At 34.1% G+C, this 19,498-nt stretch overlaps 1 protein-coding gene across 1 annotated transcript; it reads left to right on the plus strand.

The window, feature by feature from the left end:
• Nucleotides 1-15,799: 15,799 nt before the first annotated feature.
• LOC140168920 (lactadherin-like) lies at nt 15,800-19,175 on the plus strand. Its single transcript, XM_072192236.1, has 3 exons — nt 15,800-15,930; nt 16,982-17,143; nt 19,034-19,175. The coding sequence occupies exons 1-3, from the start codon at nt 15,873-15,875 to the stop codon at nt 19,102-19,104; spliced, it is 291 nt and encodes a 96-aa protein (XP_072048337.1). The 5' UTR covers nt 15,800-15,872; the 3' UTR covers nt 19,105-19,175.
• Nucleotides 19,176-19,498: the final 323 nt, after the last annotated feature.

The following is a 19,498-nucleotide window of genomic DNA, read 5'->3' on the forward strand; positions in this document are numbered from 1 at the left end:
TCAGAAGTCATCCTTAAATGCTACCGATTCGTCTGCCGAGTAAAATCTTAATCAATCTAGCGGCTTTTGCTTCTTACTACATGCTCCCTTACTTTAACTACCACACAGTGTCATCGCCCCGATATCTTCATGGCAGAAATTGCCATGGCAGGTTGAATCCACAGCCACGCATGGCCATTTTGTTCCGACCTGTTTAATAGTTTTGAGACGCATAATGGGCCGAGGGACATCCGACTAAGGCTATTGACAATAGCCTGGTTACTGACCTCTGTACGGTCAGTGAGCATGGTATACGTCATGAGGTCATCTGCTTTTAGACTGCCTCCACGAGTGGCCTGCGCTGCGCTATAGTTCGGGACATATAAAATCAGAGTTTTTGTCAGTTTTTGAACTCAATACGCACGGCTCTTTCTCAATACGCAAGCTAACGGCTATCATATCCTTTCAACACATATATTCAAGTGCACGCATACAAATATGGCTTCTTTAAAATTAAAAAAAAATTACGGGAGATATTCATCATTTTCTACCCCGGTATCCAAATATTTATCGTCTGAATATCAAATCGTGCATAGCACATTCACGTGTATCGATCCCGAATATTCATTTTAGTGTCTCTACTGTACAATGTAATTATTAACCAGGCGATGTCGGTGTGTAACAGCTGTAGAAGTATGCTCGCTAAATCCTGCATAACATCTCTTATTACGTCATTCAAAAGTTCCTATGACAGCAATAAAAAACCCATTAATGTACGATTTCCTTCACATTTTAAATTTGTTCTGATATACTCAAAATGATGAAAGAATACTAGTAATAATTGTTGGGAAGGGATTCTGGCCATTTTGAGCTGAAATAACAAGGTTAAGTGAAAGAAACTCTACTGCTTATTTTGGCCGTTTAACATGCAGTTCTATCGGACATAAAGTCATAATTATGAATTATGACCCGAACTTTGCTCTGTTGACCTACAAACACAACACATTTAGCTGATTCCATTTAGGGGCAAGTTGGGACATGTGTAAACATTACAAATATGCCAAAAAGGTAACAAATTTCATAATATAAGATCGTACATTATGGCTTTAAATTGACTATCCCGCCTGTCGACAGAGAATTGTCACAAATCGATCTAACTAAACTTTCATTGAGCAAAAAGTAGTGCATTGTTGAAATTTTTAATTAGTTGCTATACCACTACATGTACGTATAAATATTCACCTGCCGACTTCAAAATTGTTGTTAAAGTGGTCCCTACTTCAAGCTTCATTCAAATTGATTAATATTGGTTCGTATTGATTTTTATCTTCTTTCTAGCCAATGAGTGCCTTACTATTCCCTGCGACCCTAACGCAGATTGTAGCAACACCCCTGACAGTTTCGAGTGTACCTGTAATGTAGGATTCAGTGGAGATGGATTAAGCTGCACAGGTAACTTTTGTGAAATAATGATTATATGATATAATTGTATTGAACCTCTCAAAACACACATGAATGATAATCAGCGAAAGGCGTTCCACTGTTTAGAAAAAAGTATTTATTAGGTTGAACATGTATTAGTCTAAATTGCACGATTAAGAAATCGGGAAGAAGAACTTTGAATAACTATTCGCTGATTCTTCGTTAACCTGAGTGTGGGCGAAAACGGACCCCCACGGCATGTGTTGTTTGTTATTTTCATCGTTGTTTTTCGATACAAAAGCTTGGTACCACTTAAACATTTTACACAGTGCGCCCTCTTCCAGTCCCCTACATTGAGCCACGTGATCATGGTGATGGCGCACAATGTCATCGCCCCGATATCTTCATGGCAGAAATCGCCCCCGGGAAATCGCCATGGTAGGTTGAATCCACAGCCATGCATGGCCATTTTGTTCCGACCTGTTCAATAGTTTTGAGACGCATAATGGGCCGAGGGACATCCGACTAAGGCTATTGACAAAAGCCCGGTGACTGACCTCTGTATGGTCAGTGAGCATGGTATACGCAATGAGGTTCATCTGTTGCGCTAATGTTCGGCACATATAAAATCAGAATTTTTATCAGTTTTTGAGCTCAATACGTACGGTTCTTTCTCAATACGCAAGCTAACGACTATCATATAATACTAATAATAATAAAAGACATTTATTGAAAGCGCACTAAATTACGAGAGATATTCATCATTTTCTACCCCGGTATCCAAAGATTTATCGTCTGAATATCAAATCTTGCATAGCACATTCACGTGTATCGATCCCGGGTATTCATTTTAGTTTCTCTGCTGTACAATGTAATTATTGAATAGGCGATATCGGTGTGATGGCGGTTTGGTCAATATGAGTTTGTTTAAAATAAAACCACGTGATTCGTGCTTTATAATAATTATTAATTTTCTAATATATGAGGCATAATGTTTTGATTGCCGGAGACATCCTTTAATATTGGTTCTTTTCCTCCCTCTAGACGTTGATGAGTGTCTGGCTGGTTCCTGTGACCCTAACGCAATTTGCAGTAACAACCCTGGCAGTTTCAATTGTACCTGTAATGGAGGATTCAGTGGGGATGGATTAAACTGTAGCGGTAAATGATATGAAAATAGTCTTTTAAGTTAAAAGTGTATTGATAACAAATTTGCAGTTCAAAAACAGTGGATACAGCTTCGTCTCCAACTCGTGTATATTGTTGAAGCAGTGAACGAAATACCAGACTCCGTTGTCCTTTGTATTTTATCATTGTTATATTTACTTTATCAATACAAACTTCATAATCATTTAATTAGATATACCAGCAAAACCTTGTTTGTTTCATGCATACCGTGGAAATATGGCATGTTGCCCATGGGGATCGACGCTAAGTCAGGTACCGCGTGAGCAAACTCAAAAATAGCGCGAGCACAAAAGAAACTTCGTGCGATGTCGCCAGGTCTGAACGCTGTACCGGTGTCAGCTGAATTCGAGTACGCTTAGAGGGCATAGGCATAGAAAATTCCAATCTGTTTATTTATCAATCTGTGGTTTGATTTAAAAATTGAAGACATTCAGAGTGATCTTTACTTGGGTTTTGTCCTCTTTCTAGACGATGATGAGTGCCTGACAACTCCCTGCGACCAAAACGCAGCTTGTACCAACAACAATGGCAGTTTCGAGTGTACCTGTAATGCAGGATTCAGAGGGGATGGATTTATCTGTACCGGTAAATTTTATTAAAATTAAATAATGTAGGTAAATAGACAATAATCTGATGATCATGTAACTTTCTTTTATAATATGGTAATTTAGCAATGTTTAGGTGAACTCTTGAGAGAATAAAGAAAAAATAAGAAACTTTTGGGAAGAAAGTTAAATTGTGTTTATAAAGCTTCGAAATTACAGGAAATTAGATGGGGCTACGGCTGGGAACATATAGATGAGTTGACTTATGATGTCACATGTTTACATTCAGACCGCCCTCTGTTGTTTCATGCCAGGCAAAATAACACAGGAGTGTCTATGGCAGACCACATAAATCTCTTCAAAACCCAACTTTTAAATCCCATTGAAGTTTTGTGTGATATTATGTATATAGCTTGATGCATTTGTAAACAAGTTTGACAACATTTTAGTAGTATTTGTTTTGAAACCAAAGTTAATGCAAAAAAAAATCAACTTCTTCTATGTAAACTATAGTGTTTTTGCATGGCAGTTTGGATCTCAGATCAACAGAGGGCGTATCAAATGTAAACACATGTCATCTATTGAATTCTGAGTCACTCTGGAGACTGTTTGCATAAACTTATTTTATGGAACACATTGCACAGTTTTCCAGTTCAGTGGTGAAATGACCATTCGCAATCAGCTACAATCAGTACAGGATTGCGCCTTTCCGCTCCAAATCAGAACTAAAACATCTTGGGTCTGGAGCGGACATGTTATAAATGAATTTAGAAGAGCAGCAACAACACCACTTGCGTTGCATTCCAGATGTAAAATCTACGTCATGGTTATTTGTGCTTAGTTGTCGTCAACCTTTGTATTACTGGCACGTCTTTGCTCCATACAATTTCGGCTCCCGGGAATTTTGAATAATGTTTTTATCCGTTTTCATGGTCAATATGAGTTTGCTTGAAATTAAACTACGTGATTCGTGCCTAACAATTATTATTTTGCTAACAAATAAGACATAAAGTTGCGATTGCTGGAGACTTCCTTTACTATTAAAACTCATCATCTTTGGATGACCTCTGATGACTAATAATCTTTCACTACCTACTTTTGTCAAAACATACTTGTTTCTAATTCTAGTTTGTTCGGACTATCTGGGCATGGAAAGTGGTGTGATAAGAGATGATGATATTACAGCATCGGCGACAAAAGAAGGTTTCCCAGCCACGGATGCAAGGCTGAATGGTGGTGGTGCCTGGTCAGCATATGATTCTGCAATTGAGTGGATCCAAGCTGACATAGGTAAATTCTCTCCTTTAGAATTTGTTACGTTTTAAAGCTAGAAATAATGAGGGCGGTATTTTATTTAAACTTTATTTGTATATATATCTAACAAATGAATGGAAAGGCGAATAGAATAAGAGCAAAAACATAAATCAATGGATAAATAACGGAATAAATGCACCGATATATAAATATTGTGCAGAAAATATAATTAGTTGGGATTTGAAATGTGCCCGATCACCCGATTGAATGAAAAGCTACGCCTTAAATATCGCATCATTTATCAGTATCTACCACATATGAAGACCTGAGCGCAAGAAGATCGTAAGTCCACTTAGCACCTCAACATGTATACACTAAAGTTACGTATAGTTTCGTATATTTTGGTAATGTTTTATACATGTTCAGGGGCCAGAACAAATCTTTCACAACCTTTCATGATGTTTCACCCTGGAACATGTATTAAACATTATAAAACCCTAAGAAACTACGTAACTTTAGTGTATACATGTTGAGGGGCCAAGTGGACTTACGGTCTTCTTGTGCTCAGGTCTTCAAATGTTTTCTGTTGAAACCCTAAATAGGTGCAGGGTGCTGAGGCAACATCCTAACATTTTAAGCTTTTTTTTCAAGGTACATGTATGTCCCTGAAAGAACAATATCGTCGCAAACTGAATTTGCCCAATAATAACTAAATAAAATAATAATGTGCTTGAAAAATTAGTCAACCATCAGATAATTTTTGAATTTTGACAATTGACCACTCCATTCTCTAATTTTACTAAACTATCTCATTTTCAGACCGTTCCACGGATTCAAATGTCAATAATCTACATGTAGTATTATGAGGGCCAATAACTGTGAACGAGGCGTCTATACGCTCGTATTTGTCGTTGATTGGAATTTGAGTCCGTGGAAGTATGAAATAACTGTTTTAATCCTTAACGACTATTAATTTTGATTGGTTATGTTGGTTTGGGCATTAAGATACCCAAAATATTATCTTTCTGACGATACAGCTCTTTCAGGAACACCCTGTATAGGACCGGTTATTCTATTCATTAAGGGATCTGGAATGAGCGTTTATGGCGTTTCGACAGTATTTTATGGAACATGAGAGCACCTCAGACGTATCGAATTGAATTTTGAATACGGAGCATGTCTTTCTGATATCAAATAATTTTCATTTTTTGAAAATCACGATATAATACAAATTTTATGACAAATTATAAAAATTTGATATTTTTAAAATTTTTGATATATAACAGTCCTCGAAGTAAATTATATAAATCTAATGATATATTCTTAAAGTGTATGTAGCTGGGAGGAAAAGCCGACGATCAATTGAAAATGTTGACCTTTCATATTGAAGATATGGATTTTTTTCCCAAAACGACCTAATTTTTTTGGTGTTTTGGGAAAAAAATCCATATCTTCAATACGAAAGGTCAAAATTTTCAATTGATCGTCGGTTTTTCATCCCACCTACATACACGTTAAGTATAAATCATCAGATTTATAAAGTTTACTTCGAGTACTGTTTAATATCAAAAATATCAATTTTTAATGATTTGCCATAAAATGTGTATTACATTGTGAATTTCAAAAAATCAAAATTATTTGATATCAGAATGACATTCTTCGTATTCAGAATGCAATTCGATATGTCTGATGTGCTCTAATGTCCTACAATAAATACTGTCCAAACGTTCATACCCCTTCCCTTAAGCTGGTTTAAATATAATATGGTGCAATCCATGATATACTTCGATCATATACGACAAGTTTAGATTTAGTATATCCAGAAAATATTGAATAGAGTTTATAGGTTACAGTTAGTCATTAGCGGTATCGTAATTCTATGTGACAAAGCTGCATTCATTTTGTATAATATTCATAATAGTAGAGAGGCTACTTTTGTGGCTACATAGGGTCACGTGCATCAGTTTTGGACAAAGGTGCCAGCGGGCTTAGAATTAATTGTTATAGTCTCCTCTATCTGTTTAACCCAGCTAGCAATTATAAAAAGTGACATGGACTGAGATATTTTAGTTGAAAAATATGTTTTGAGATTTTGTTTTCAATTTTTACCCAAAAATGTCAAATATTAAAAGTAGCCATAACTTCAAAAGAAAATTGACTGCAACCTTTATTTTTGCTCTGAATAATAGAGGGCATATGAGTATTTGACATCTGTGAACATAAATATTCCATCATACCATATTGAGCAAAATTTTTAGTTAAAGCACCTGGGAACCAAGGGAGAACAGTGCCAGTGCATTGATTGGTCTCCCCATGTTAAATAAGAAATAAAATAAATAAACAAAATAAAATACATTTTTCATGATTCTGTATCATTTATTACCAAAAATGTCCATTTTTGGTGTAAAAATTATTTATTTGACAGGAAAACCATAGTCCATTTCAACATGAAATAAATACAGGGTGTCCCATAAAAAATACCGAGTGAATAAAATTGAACGTAAGTCGAGAAATAAACATCGAAATCACAAAATTAAAAAGTGTTACATAGCCTATTTTATTGTGTATCACATACGAAAATTGTATTTGATTCGGTTGACTGGTAGCGAATAAATTAACGATTATATAATGAGCGCATCAATGCAGTTCATTCCAAGTTTGATCAACATCAGGCGCTTTTCTCATACTCGCTCACCGCTTCCTAAAGTTTGAGTATCTTATTAAATTTAGTCCACATTATCTATTTTATAATCCAACGGTGTTATGTTATTCATGCTTTCACTGAAGATGAATAACAGTTTGTCCGAGAAAACTTTGAATTCGGCAATTGGAAGCTTTCCAACTTAATTCGTTAAGTTGCGCAAATATGTTGTATTTTAACTTTCCAGAGAACATTTGATTCAAAGATGACAACGATCAAGTGCTTACAGCTTTATGTGTGATTTTTGATACCATGCAACATTAATGTTGAAGTTTTAAAAGATTTAAACTTTGCATTATAATTTCTTGGCCAAAAACATTAATGTGTGTTAGAATTTTTTTAAGCCAGCTGGAATTCTATATGCAATAATTCTTTATGCAACATTTATATCAACATTAATGAAAAAAGATATGTACAAGTACCGAGCATCATCTTACATGCAAGCTTTCATTTTCAGATTGTTTAAAAGAACAAAAGGATTTAACAGAACAAAATATGAAGCTCATTGACAGTTAACCACTAGTGCGCATTGTGTTGAACGATCTTTCTTTCAAACTTAGAATGAAGTGAATTGACACATGCGTTATGTAATTGCTCATTTCTTCGCAATCAGTCAACCGATTCCCGTAAATTTGGCGTGTAAGATGCAGATGTTTAGATATTTGGATTCTGTTGTCTATTTCTCGACTTACGTTTAAATTCATTCGCCCGGTAATTTTTTATGGGACACCCTGTATTATTTATATTTTCCACTTTTATTCATGTTGATACATAGGCCATAATAGCAGAAAGGCCCAATAACAAGTCCTATGATTTAAGATTTAGAGAGCCTTTATACTGATTTTGAAGGTTTCGTCCAACGTTTTTGGACAAAGTTTCTTATGGTGTTAAAATGTATCTACACACTCTGATCTTTTCATTTTACCTGTCGGGCATTTCTGAAAAGTGACGCGGGTTGAGATATTTGGTTGAAAAATGCAGTTTTTGTGATTTTTTTACCTTGTTTTACCCAAAAATGTCAATGATTTAAACAACTATATATTTGAAAGTATGAACTTCATATTTGCTGTGGAGAATACATGTCACTTGTATATTCAATATTCATTAAAGAAAATTGCATCTTTATATTTTGACTTGAGGGAAATACATTATTTCGGCGATTTTGTTAAATTTTGACCAAAACAAGTGAATTGTACATGGTAAATCATGGAATTTCAAATTTAAGATATTTGAAATAAAAAGTATACCAATGTAGGTTTTCCCGTCCAATTTCAAACTTTGGTCGTTCAGTTTAATAAAAGTGTCATTCGTTTTCGCGCAAGATTGAATGATCGCAACGAATCCCGATTTCTTTTTCGCATTGTGAGCAATCGATTTCATTTTAGTTCAATCAAATTAATGTATGATCAGAACAATTCATTATTGTGAGTTCAATTTCGTTCTCGAATGTTTCAATTTCACCATTAGACGTCTAATTTAAAGAAATAGGCAATCAATTTCGCCAAAGATGCACGGGGATTGCGAAACGTTGTTAATCCTATTTTCAATTTCATGCATTGACAATCTAATTAGCGAAAAGGAATTCAATTTGAAATTATGTGCATTTTCAAGTATACTGACATAGGCCTATAGGCCCTACGTCTACGTTGCAGCAGAAAAAAAGTGAGTAGCCCTATGTAACACAGAATAAACACACAAATGTTTTAATGGGTAATGCTTGTAATGAGAAGTTTACTTTAGGTACAGTGTTCATTTATAAACACATTAATGCTTGCAAATGTACGAATACGAATGTAACATGTTAATATTGTTTTAAACACACGAACGCATTAAAATATATTTAAAACATCGTTTAACACGTTCGGGTGTTAGCAATATTAACACTTTAACATGTCAGTTAATCCAGTGGCGTAGCGTCATAGGGGCACGGGGGCACGTTCCCCCAATCGATCTGAAAATCGAAAATCCCACAGAAAAATGGCCGAAAAACGGCTTGTGCCCCCAATCAGACCCGGTGCCCCCAATCATGGTCGGTTCCCCACCCCGAATAAAAATTTATAAAATGTTATACTATAGGCCTATATATAGTTCAGATTTTCACACAATGAAATGGACACGAAATGGGTCTAATTAAACAGGTTGTAATGTAAAGGATATGTTTATAAGTCGACTGCAAAATATGCTAAGCTATTTAATTTCTGGATGTTGTTTTGACTGTGTTCATTCAGTTTTTATTCTTATACTATACATGCTATACATATATATTATACAATTAAAAATACGAAGATTTAAAAAAGACCTACCGTAAGAAGAAGTAGCATTAACTTAAAGGAAGAGTTTCATTATATTTTTATAATTTATATGATTAACCACAGTAATGATTAACCAGACTGAGCTTGATTGAACTATGGGACATATACATCACTTTATGGTTTCTGAACTAAACCATGAAAAATATTATAATTAGTTATAATTCATTTTCTTTTTTACTATAGGCCTATGCATACGGCAATTTTAAACATGACTTAAAATGTTTTCCCTCCACATTTAATATAGCAACGTGCTTGTTTGAACAATGTTGACGATACATGTATCTAATGTGTAATATAAATAGCATTTTTATATTTGAACCATTGTAAAAAATTTAAGAACTTCTGGATTTGATTCTGCACTTTGCGAATTCGATTGAACATTTTTCCATTTTGTTTCCGAATATATGAATTTGTATTTCCAAATAGGCTCTGAATTCAAGGCCACGTGAATTTGGCTGCACAATTTGTGAAATTTGCTGCACAATATGCGAAATTGGGTGCACTATTTAGAATTTTGAATGCGTATTAAACGAAATAGATTGCACATTTGCTAAATTGAAATCGAGAATGTAAGCGTTCATTCAATTTCGCGCGAAAAGGAATGACACTTATATTAAACTGAACGACCAAAGTTTGAAATTGGACGGGAAAACCTATATTAACATAAAATGCCTGTTTTGGGCTAAAATGGCAATTTCTAGTTCAAAATTTAAAAAATGGGCATTTTTGTCAAAAAATGTATTTGGTCAATTCCAGCCAAAGCGGGCCAAAATTCTCTCTGGGAGCCATTTTGAAAATGTTTTCCTTTTCAATTCTAGACTTATCAAATGAGACAATCATGTCTAGTGAATCATCAGGTGGAAGTGCCATCGGATTGAAAAATAACTTTTCTTGCTAGACCAAATAAAGTGTTAAATGCGCATATACATGTAACCCACGAATTCAAGCATTTTTCACCTGTTGTACGCCATAAAATGTCACTTTCTTTAATATCTTCCAATATTTTATGTGTGACTCATATACACTAGAAATCGGTGAAGACTTTGAACGTAAAATAGAATTTTATTACATATATCTACAAAGAAATATTTTGGTTATTACAAATTTTAAGAAAGAACCAGGTGTACAGTTAAGATTGTGTCAATTCTTCGAACTCTTTCCAAAGTGGCTGTCATTTAACATTACTGTATTATTTCGAAAGATTAGAATAAATGCTTCATATAAATATAAAGTTAGATTTTGTATCTCGTCGCAGGATGAGGATTTTGGATGGATTCGTGGGTAACAGCGTCTGGAAAATAGCAATTCCTATTATTTTTTTAAATAAAAAAAAAAAAACTTTTCCGTATGTCAATAATTCAGGCTGCCATGGCACTAAAATGAATTTTAATCAAAATACAGACTACATGGAATATTTAGAATGGATCATTATGGCATTTTGGGTATAAAAATTTTGAGAATAATGAAGTTGCCAAATTCAAATAGACAGAGCAAACAGTTTTATATTATTATTTTAGTAAAATCATTCCATATTTTCATGCAGCAATATTCTATTAACTCGTGTTTGACAGTCCCTATGAACTAAAAAACACTATCAATACATTGTTAACTATAATTTAAGTAGGGATTCGTGGGTAACCAAAATGTTCGTGGGTAACACATATTTGAAGGTATGTATTGGTAAGCGGCAAAATAGAAAATATTACAGAAGGTTGGAAACCACCATGCGGTTATTCCTCCATTGTGTTTCAATGATTCCCGTTTCTCTAACCAATTGCATTTACCCAAAAATGGTAATTTAGGATAATCAATCAAAACTTCATGATACAGCTTCAGTATACCTTCAAGAGGACGCTATTAAACAGGACTGTTTTGGAACCTATTTCGCATGTTTTCAAAATGTTAAGATGCATAAGAAACATATAATTTACGAGTAAATCCTTGGATTCGTGGGTAACGCCGAATTCGTGGGTAAAGCTATAAGTACTATAGTACCGTTTGGGGTTTGCGTTTCTTAGGTGTATAAACTGTAAGTACTGTCAAAATTATAGCATACCCATGGCTTGAATATGTGCTGATTTAAACTTAAGGTTGGTCTGAACCCTGGAATTATGAAAACTTTCGGGCCTCATAACTGCTAAATTATTAGTCTAAAGAATATAAAAGTATACATTTTAGAATGGAAATGACTTGATGAATTCATCTGTGAGGCCCAATTTGGGCCAAAATGCTCATTTTGGAGAAAATCCTAAAAACGTTTTTTTGGCCCAAATTTTTCGTGCAACGTAACAAAAAAATTGTTTGGCCAAAAATTTTTATTGATTTTTAAAAACTAGATAAAAATATCTAGGGAGAGTTTTTTCATTTTTTTGAATTTTGACCAACTTCACCAAAAATATTTGAAATTTGGGCGAAAATCAGGCTTTTTTATGATTTTTTGAAAATTTTGCATTTTTGACCATTTTGGTGCAAATTTCTCAAAGTTGGTCAAAATTCAAAAAATAAAAAACGCTCCCTAGATATTTTTATCTAGTTTTTAAAAATTAATAAAAATTTTTTTGGCCAAACAATTTTTTGTTACGTTGCACGAAAATTTAAATAAAAACCCGTTTTTGGGATTTTCTCCAAAATGAGAATTTTGGCCCAAATTGGACCTCACAGATGAATTCAGCAAGTCATTTCCAGTCTAAAAATGTATACCTTTATATTCTTTAGACTAATAATTTAGCAGTTATGAAGCCCGAAAGTTTCCATAATTCCAGGGTTAAGACCACCCTTAAAATAAACAATCTCCTTATTTTTCAAGGTTAGCATCTATTCGGGATTCGTGGGTAACAAAAGTTTAAACCGTCGTAGATTCTTTTTTAAAGCGGTGAACGTATTTTTGCGATTTACAATTTTAAGCGCTTGTCAAACTAAATTCAGTGTCCAAAGTCATTAAATGTTAATTTAAGTTATGGCAATTATATTTGCTGGACTCGTGGGTAACAGTTGATACGTGGGTAACGTCAAATTTGATTTTATGGAATTTTATGGGGAAAACGTATTTGCATAAAATAATCACTTGGACCTCAGAATTATAGAACGAAACTTCGTTTCATGATATAGTCATTTATGGCATATTCGCTTAACATTTTTCAGAACGATCATTTTATTTTTGATACGCGGGTAACAAAATTATTAGCCAAATTGACTTAATGGCCTCTAGAGTCCACAAACTTTGGTGGAATTCAATCGTTTTACATATGATGAGAGATCATGCAAACGTCTTTCTAACAGTAATAATTTCATTTTGATTGAAGGACATTCAATGACATATATGGTGCTTTATCTTTGAATTCGTGGGTAACGCCAATTCATTTAAGCTATCATAACTTGTCCCCTGATATGACTTGCTAGTAAAGGCCTATATGCACAAAGAGAGCACATTGGACGTGACATGATATGCTCCATCAATAACGTGATTTCCTTTATTAATGACATTTTAAAGTGGAAAATTAACATAGAGAGAATTTTGTCCCGCTTTCGCTGGAATTGACCATTGTTTACTTGTTATTACACAAGTTTTTATTGCAACTAATATTATTTATACGAACTAGTACCAAAATGTTATGCATGCACGCTATGTAACAGCGCGCGTGATTGGTCGAGAGCCGGGCATAAACAGCGTTTATGCCCGGTGTCCCGGATGTGAGATCGCCGGGTAGGGAAAATCACGTTTTTTAATAATGTTACTTGTACTTTTTGTTGTTATTTTGATATGTATGAACGGCAAGCGGCCCCTCGGTCATAAACAACCACATTTCTCGCCATTTTGTCAATCGATTTTGATGGCAAAACTGCCATAAACGGTCATTTTATGTTGATTTTACCATGTAAAATTAATTTTTTTTTCGTCAAAATTTTACAAAATCGTCAAAATAACCCATTTCACTCAAAATATTGCATCAAGATGTAAAGGTGATTTTGTTTGTTTAAAAATATTGTATATGTATTCCGCAAATATGAAGTTCATTCTTTATTTACTTTCAAAGTTATATATGTTTTAATAATTGACATTTTTGTTTAAAAAGGGGAAAAATCACAAAACCTGCACTTTTCAGAAATGCCAGCTGGGTTAAACAGAAAGATGAGACTCTAATGGTTAATTCTAATCCGGCTAGCACCTTTGTCTAAAAATGATGCACGAAAATCTTAACTATATAGAAAAGATGCGGCCTCTCTACTACAGACTTGACATTTAATATGGAATACTTTTTCGCCAAAATCCTAGACTGTTTTTTTAGTTTATAGTTTAGTTTTAGTTTTTTAGACTGGTCAGGTAGAGGTGTGCATAAACGGCACGGGTTAAATATTAATTGGGGTGCGTCGGGAGATGGTGTAACATAATTGTTTGGCAGAAAATGTGCTTTCCATTAGTTTACATTATGGCGCTCATAATGTAGTGGATTAACCTAAAATGACGGATTTAAGGAGACTGAATTTGATTTTTGTGGGGGTAAAATTTCTGAATTTGAGCAACATTATTCTGATATTATCAAATTTATTGAGGTTTGAGGCGATTTTACTGAACTGAAATACCAATAAGTGTTCGTCAGAATTGAAATCACCTGTGATCTACCAGTTTTGAAAGTAGGAGGAGCTTTAAAAATATGGCTCTTAAAAGCTGTACATAGTCAGAAAGATTGAATGGTCCCTTGGGGCCAAATTTTATAAACTTACTGTACACAAAGAAACAGTGTGAGTTCATTGGACAACCAAGAATCCGCACAGTTGTTTTTGTACTGTAAGTTTATAACATTTGACCCCAGGGGCCATTCAAACTTTCTCAGTACGTATAGCCTTTAAGAGCCCTATTTTTAAGCTCCTCCCCTGTTCAAAAACATGGTACATTGTAAGTGCATTTCAGCTGTGATGAATGGCAGTTGCTGACGAAGTTTAAGAAATATCACCTTAAACCCCTATAAATTTGACAATAACAGAACCATGTTGCATAAAGTCCGAAACTGTGTCCCCCACAAAGCTCAAATTCAGCCTCCCTAAATCCGCAATTTTAGGTAAATTCGCTACATTATGAGCACCATAATGTAAACATATGGAAAGCACATTCTCTATCAAACAATTATTTTACATCATCTCCCGACATACCCTAATTAATATTTAGCCCGTGCGGTCTATGCAGACTCCGTCCAGTCTTAAAAAAAAAAAAAAATATTCGAATATTAAATGTCAAGTCTGTATAAGCGTTGGTCAACGATTTGATAATACAGGTTACCAGACTTATGTATTGGGTGTAATAACTCAGGGCGATGGCGGTGCAGGGACCTTTAGCAACTGGGTAACGTCATTTAAAGTGTCAACTTTCTTGAGTACTAATGACACCGAGGTGTTTGTTTTGGATCAAGATGGAGAGGAGATAGTAAGTAGAGTGCAAATAAGTTTTGGCCAACGGTGGTTGTAAAGGCACTACTTAAACAAGTGATGGGTAAAACTTACGGAACATTGTAGTACAATTGTTTTGTCATTTTAGTAAATTCGACTTTTGATATTTCACACAACGTTGGGTAATGTTGGCCCATTAATAATACCTAGAAAAAAGTAATCAACCTCCAAAGAAACCTCATCAACATGTAAATTAATCCCCGTGATAATAATAAGGAACCGTCGCGTCATCAACATATTCATCAATCCGACGATAATTATAAAGACCCCACATCAATATGTTAATATCACTTATAATCTATATATATTCAGGGTAGGGCCGAATGAGCTAACCTCTGGCCCTGCAATAATATACCAATTGAAATCAACATAATGATAAAGTACTCAACTTCAACTAACAAACTAATAATACAACACTATATAAACTCACCACTAGTCAGACCACACACATAATTATGTTAGTGTTATTTAAAATGATGTCTCTTATACATTTCTTTTAAAGAATGCAAATTTGGAGAATTTCTCACCGGTGGATAAATATGGTTCCATACTTTAACACCACTATAACTATAAGAATATTTAAAGATATCATTACCATTGCATTTGAAAAAATACCTCTACTCAACGTTTATTATATAAGTTAGATAGTCTGCGATGACAGGCCTGTCGAGTTTAAGTAATATCGTAATATCCTTATTAGTCATACTAAGAACACCATCAATATTATTAACATAATTTGCATTTACATCTTTAACTTCAACATTTTAAATGAAATCATTAGCAATATTGGCAAAATAAGTATTAAAACCATTAGAAGACAATTAGAACTTTGGCAATCTGGTAATACTCATCAAAATGTTAATTAATCCCTCGATAATATAAGGAACACTTATTATAATATTAGTTGATCCGCCGATAGTTATAACGATTTTTTTTTTACAGATTTTCGAGGGCAACACTGACAAAGATACCGAGCTGAAAGCAACTTTTCCTGCGCCAGTTTATGCCAGTATTGTACGCATCATTTGCATGACGACGAAGGGTGACGTTTATGGATTACGATTCGAAATACTGGGATGTAGTAGTGGTAAATGTTATTAGGCTGTAGTGGTAAATTTATTTTATAATATTATTTATACTGGCATCAAATAGACGATGATCATGAAAATAACAAAGAGAATAGTTGAAGGGATGAAAGAAGTACTGAAATGTCAAAAATTAATTCTTAGAACATTTCGGGTAATGTTTTTAAAGTGTCCTGTGTACGAACTGTGCTCAATCTGTATAAATCAGTTCCGTATTTTTTTCAGTCTTCAGTATTTTAAAACTTGAACCCTTTTATGTTATAAAATATTTCTTGACACCCGGGTCCTTCTACCAGTGGGGTCTTCACTTTTCTTTATGCAGCTCCGTAAAAGTCGGTCTTGGATAAAAAATGTAGATATTTGTAGATATTTATACAGCGCTTAATGCTGTAAACAGCCTCAAAGCGCATTACATTTATTCCGCCGTCATTAGAATATGTCGGAACCACGTTTGCAGCCTAGAAGTGGCGCAGGGTTCGTCAGTACAACGACTGTGACTACCCTAACAGCTTTCCAATGCACCTGGGTGGGGTGAGGCAAGCGATTTTAAGAAATCCTTTGAAGACGTATCCCTTGCATGTTCTTTTCTTCTTGGTTAAATATTGACTACATTTCTTGTGCTATATGGTAATTTGTATCGAAATTTAGGGAAACTCCGATCAATATCCATTGTTAGAGAATAAAGGAAACACAAATAAGAAACTTGTGGAATTCCAATCTTACCCTAGGGAAGCAAGTTAAATTTTGTTTAAAAAGCTCAAAGTAAATTAAATTGCGTCATGTTTGAGGAACCTCTAAAATTCTGAGTTAGCCTGCTCTGAAGATGCTATGCATACACGTGGTACTGTGGGAAAACAATGCTGTGCTAAGTCATGAAAATACACTGGTTAAAATGGTTGGTTTGCTGAGCAGCAAGGTAAATCAATTAACTAAGTTTATTTATTGTATTGGACAAAATTAAAACTATCATCTTTAAATAAATTCTGATGGAATTTTGCTTAATCTTTGTACTACACAATCACGACGTTTATTCATTCTTGTTTTTATTTCTAGTTTGTTCGGACTATCTGGGCATGGAAAGTGGTGAGATAGGAGATGCCGATATTACAGCATCGGCGACAGAAGAAGGTTTTCCCGCCACCAACGCAAGGCTGAATGGTAACGGTGCCTGGTCAGCTGATGATTCTACAATTGAGTGGATTCAAGCTAACATAGGTAAATCTAACCAGCAGCAACCGCTCCTTTGTAATTTCCCAGCAAACACACAAATAAGTTATATTTTGGCTTTTGGTTTAGGTAAAAACGTTTTAATAACATTAAAATGTCGGGTTATATAAAGGTCATAATAACGTTTTAAAATGTTTTGTATGAAAACACACTACAACAATATTTTTAAATGTTTTCAAAAAATGTTATTGTAAACTATTTTAGCAAACATTTTTGCCAAATATTGTGTCAATACTTAATAACATTATGTTAAAATGTTTGAACCCAGCAAACACACAAATGTTCTTTAAATGTGTTTTTCAAAACCTTTTAATAACATTTAAATGTCGGGTTATATAAAGGTCATGAAAACGTTTTTAAAACGTTATTGAAAATATTTTGGGCCAACATATTTCGAAACATATTTTTTCAACCCCAAAATAACATTCTGTTTAGAATGTTTTGTATCAAGTTTTCAAGAATGTTTTTGGAATGTTATTAAAACGTTTCTATACCCTTTATATAACCCGATATTAAAACGTTTTCTGTCAAACATTTTTATTTGCTGAGCAGTAGATTATCCAAAAAATGCTTTTTAAGGTTATGAAAACGTTTTATACTCTTAATATACCCTTTATATAACCCGACATTTAAACGTTTTATGACAACCTTTTATAACCTTTTGTGAATGATGTCGAAAACGTTTTGTGTTTGCTGGGTTGTATGGTTTTAAGCTGATAGTGATATCTGTTTTATTCCATAACGACGTCAACTATTATATTGGTTGGTCATTGGTTTGGGCATTAAACACACCCAAACAAATCTTTCTGACGATACAGCTCTTTCAGGACCACCCTGATTATTCTATTCATTAAGCTGATTTAAATAGAATATCGTGCTACAGGGTGAGTAAAAAAAGTGCAATAGAGCAAAGAATCGATATTTGTGTAAGAACCAAGTTGAACTTTTCCATTTTCCACTATCGTTTAATTTTTATGAGTCCTTTTGATGCGATACCCAATTTCATTATTTGTCCACGATGTACCATGTATTATGAATGAGAGCACACAATGCACGATAAATGGACCAGCTCTGAAACTAACTTTAACTTAAATAAGGTTGATTTTTGCGTTACTTTAATTTTTTTTCTGTTCAAACAAACTTTCTAATATTACTTTAAGTCCTTCATACCTCACTCGACCCCAACTCCAGTTTTTTTAAACCCCAATATGTCCAACTTACTGGATATTTTGTAATTCATTCCACTTCAATTTGCGCGCATTTCATGTCGACATTTGAAAAACCCGCCTACAAATTTTTATGTTTTTGATAGAGAATAAACATCTTTAAAGTAAATGAAAAATGAAAATAACAACAAATAATGTTTCTTCTCCTTAAACAAGACTAAGGACAATAACACTTTGGGTGCTCCATTTTATTTCAATTCAATGAGATTAAGAAAATGCAGTTGTTCCAAATCTACCTTACACAGAGTGGGATGACATTCAAATTTTGGATGTCTCTTGGACAAACATTAAAATTGGGTATCGCTATAAAATGTGTCATAAAAACCAAAACTGTAAATGCTACTTCCTTGATTTTTTCACACATGATCTCTAATGGATATGTTATGTATAAAATGTGTTAAAACCTAACAGGTTCAACTGGGTTGTTACATAAAAATGGATTCTTTTCACTATTGCACTTTTTTTGACTCACCCTGTAGTTATGATATACTACGATTAAATACAAAAAAGTTAAGATTTAAAATACCCTGAAAATATTGATTAGAGTTAGGCTAGAGTTATTAGCCATTAGCGGTATCGTAATTCTTTGTGACAAAGCTGCGCTCATTGTAACTATAATTCCTAAGGGTTTGTCATCAATTTGGTAATACAGGTTATCAGACTTATGTATGGGGAATAATAACTCAAGGTGATGGCGGTGAAGGAGTTGGAGCAACTGGGTAACGTCATTTAAAGTGTCGACATTCTTGAGTACTAATGACACCGAGGTGTTTGTTATGAATCAAGATGGAGACGATATAGTAAGTATAGTGCAAATTAAGATTTGGCCAACGGTGGCAAAACTAATTAAGTGGTGATTAAAACATTCTAGCAAGACTGCTTTGTCTAATAAATTCGACTTTTGATATTACACCTAACCTAGAGTAATGTTACTCCTTTAAAAATACCTAAGAAAAAGTAAACATCCTCAGTACGTATAGCCTTTAATTCATCATCATGCTAATTAAGCAAATAGGAGCTCTCATCAGCACGTTAATTAATCCGACGATAATTATAAGGAGCCCTCATCAATATATCAATTAACCCGGAGATGATCATAAGGAGCCCTCATTAACAG

Source organism: Amphiura filiformis, chromosome 14, assembly GCF_039555335.1.
Source record: "Amphiura filiformis chromosome 14, Afil_fr2py, whole genome shotgun sequence".
NCBI lineage: Eukaryota > Metazoa > Echinodermata > Ophiuroidea > Amphilepidida > Amphiuridae > Amphiura > Amphiura filiformis.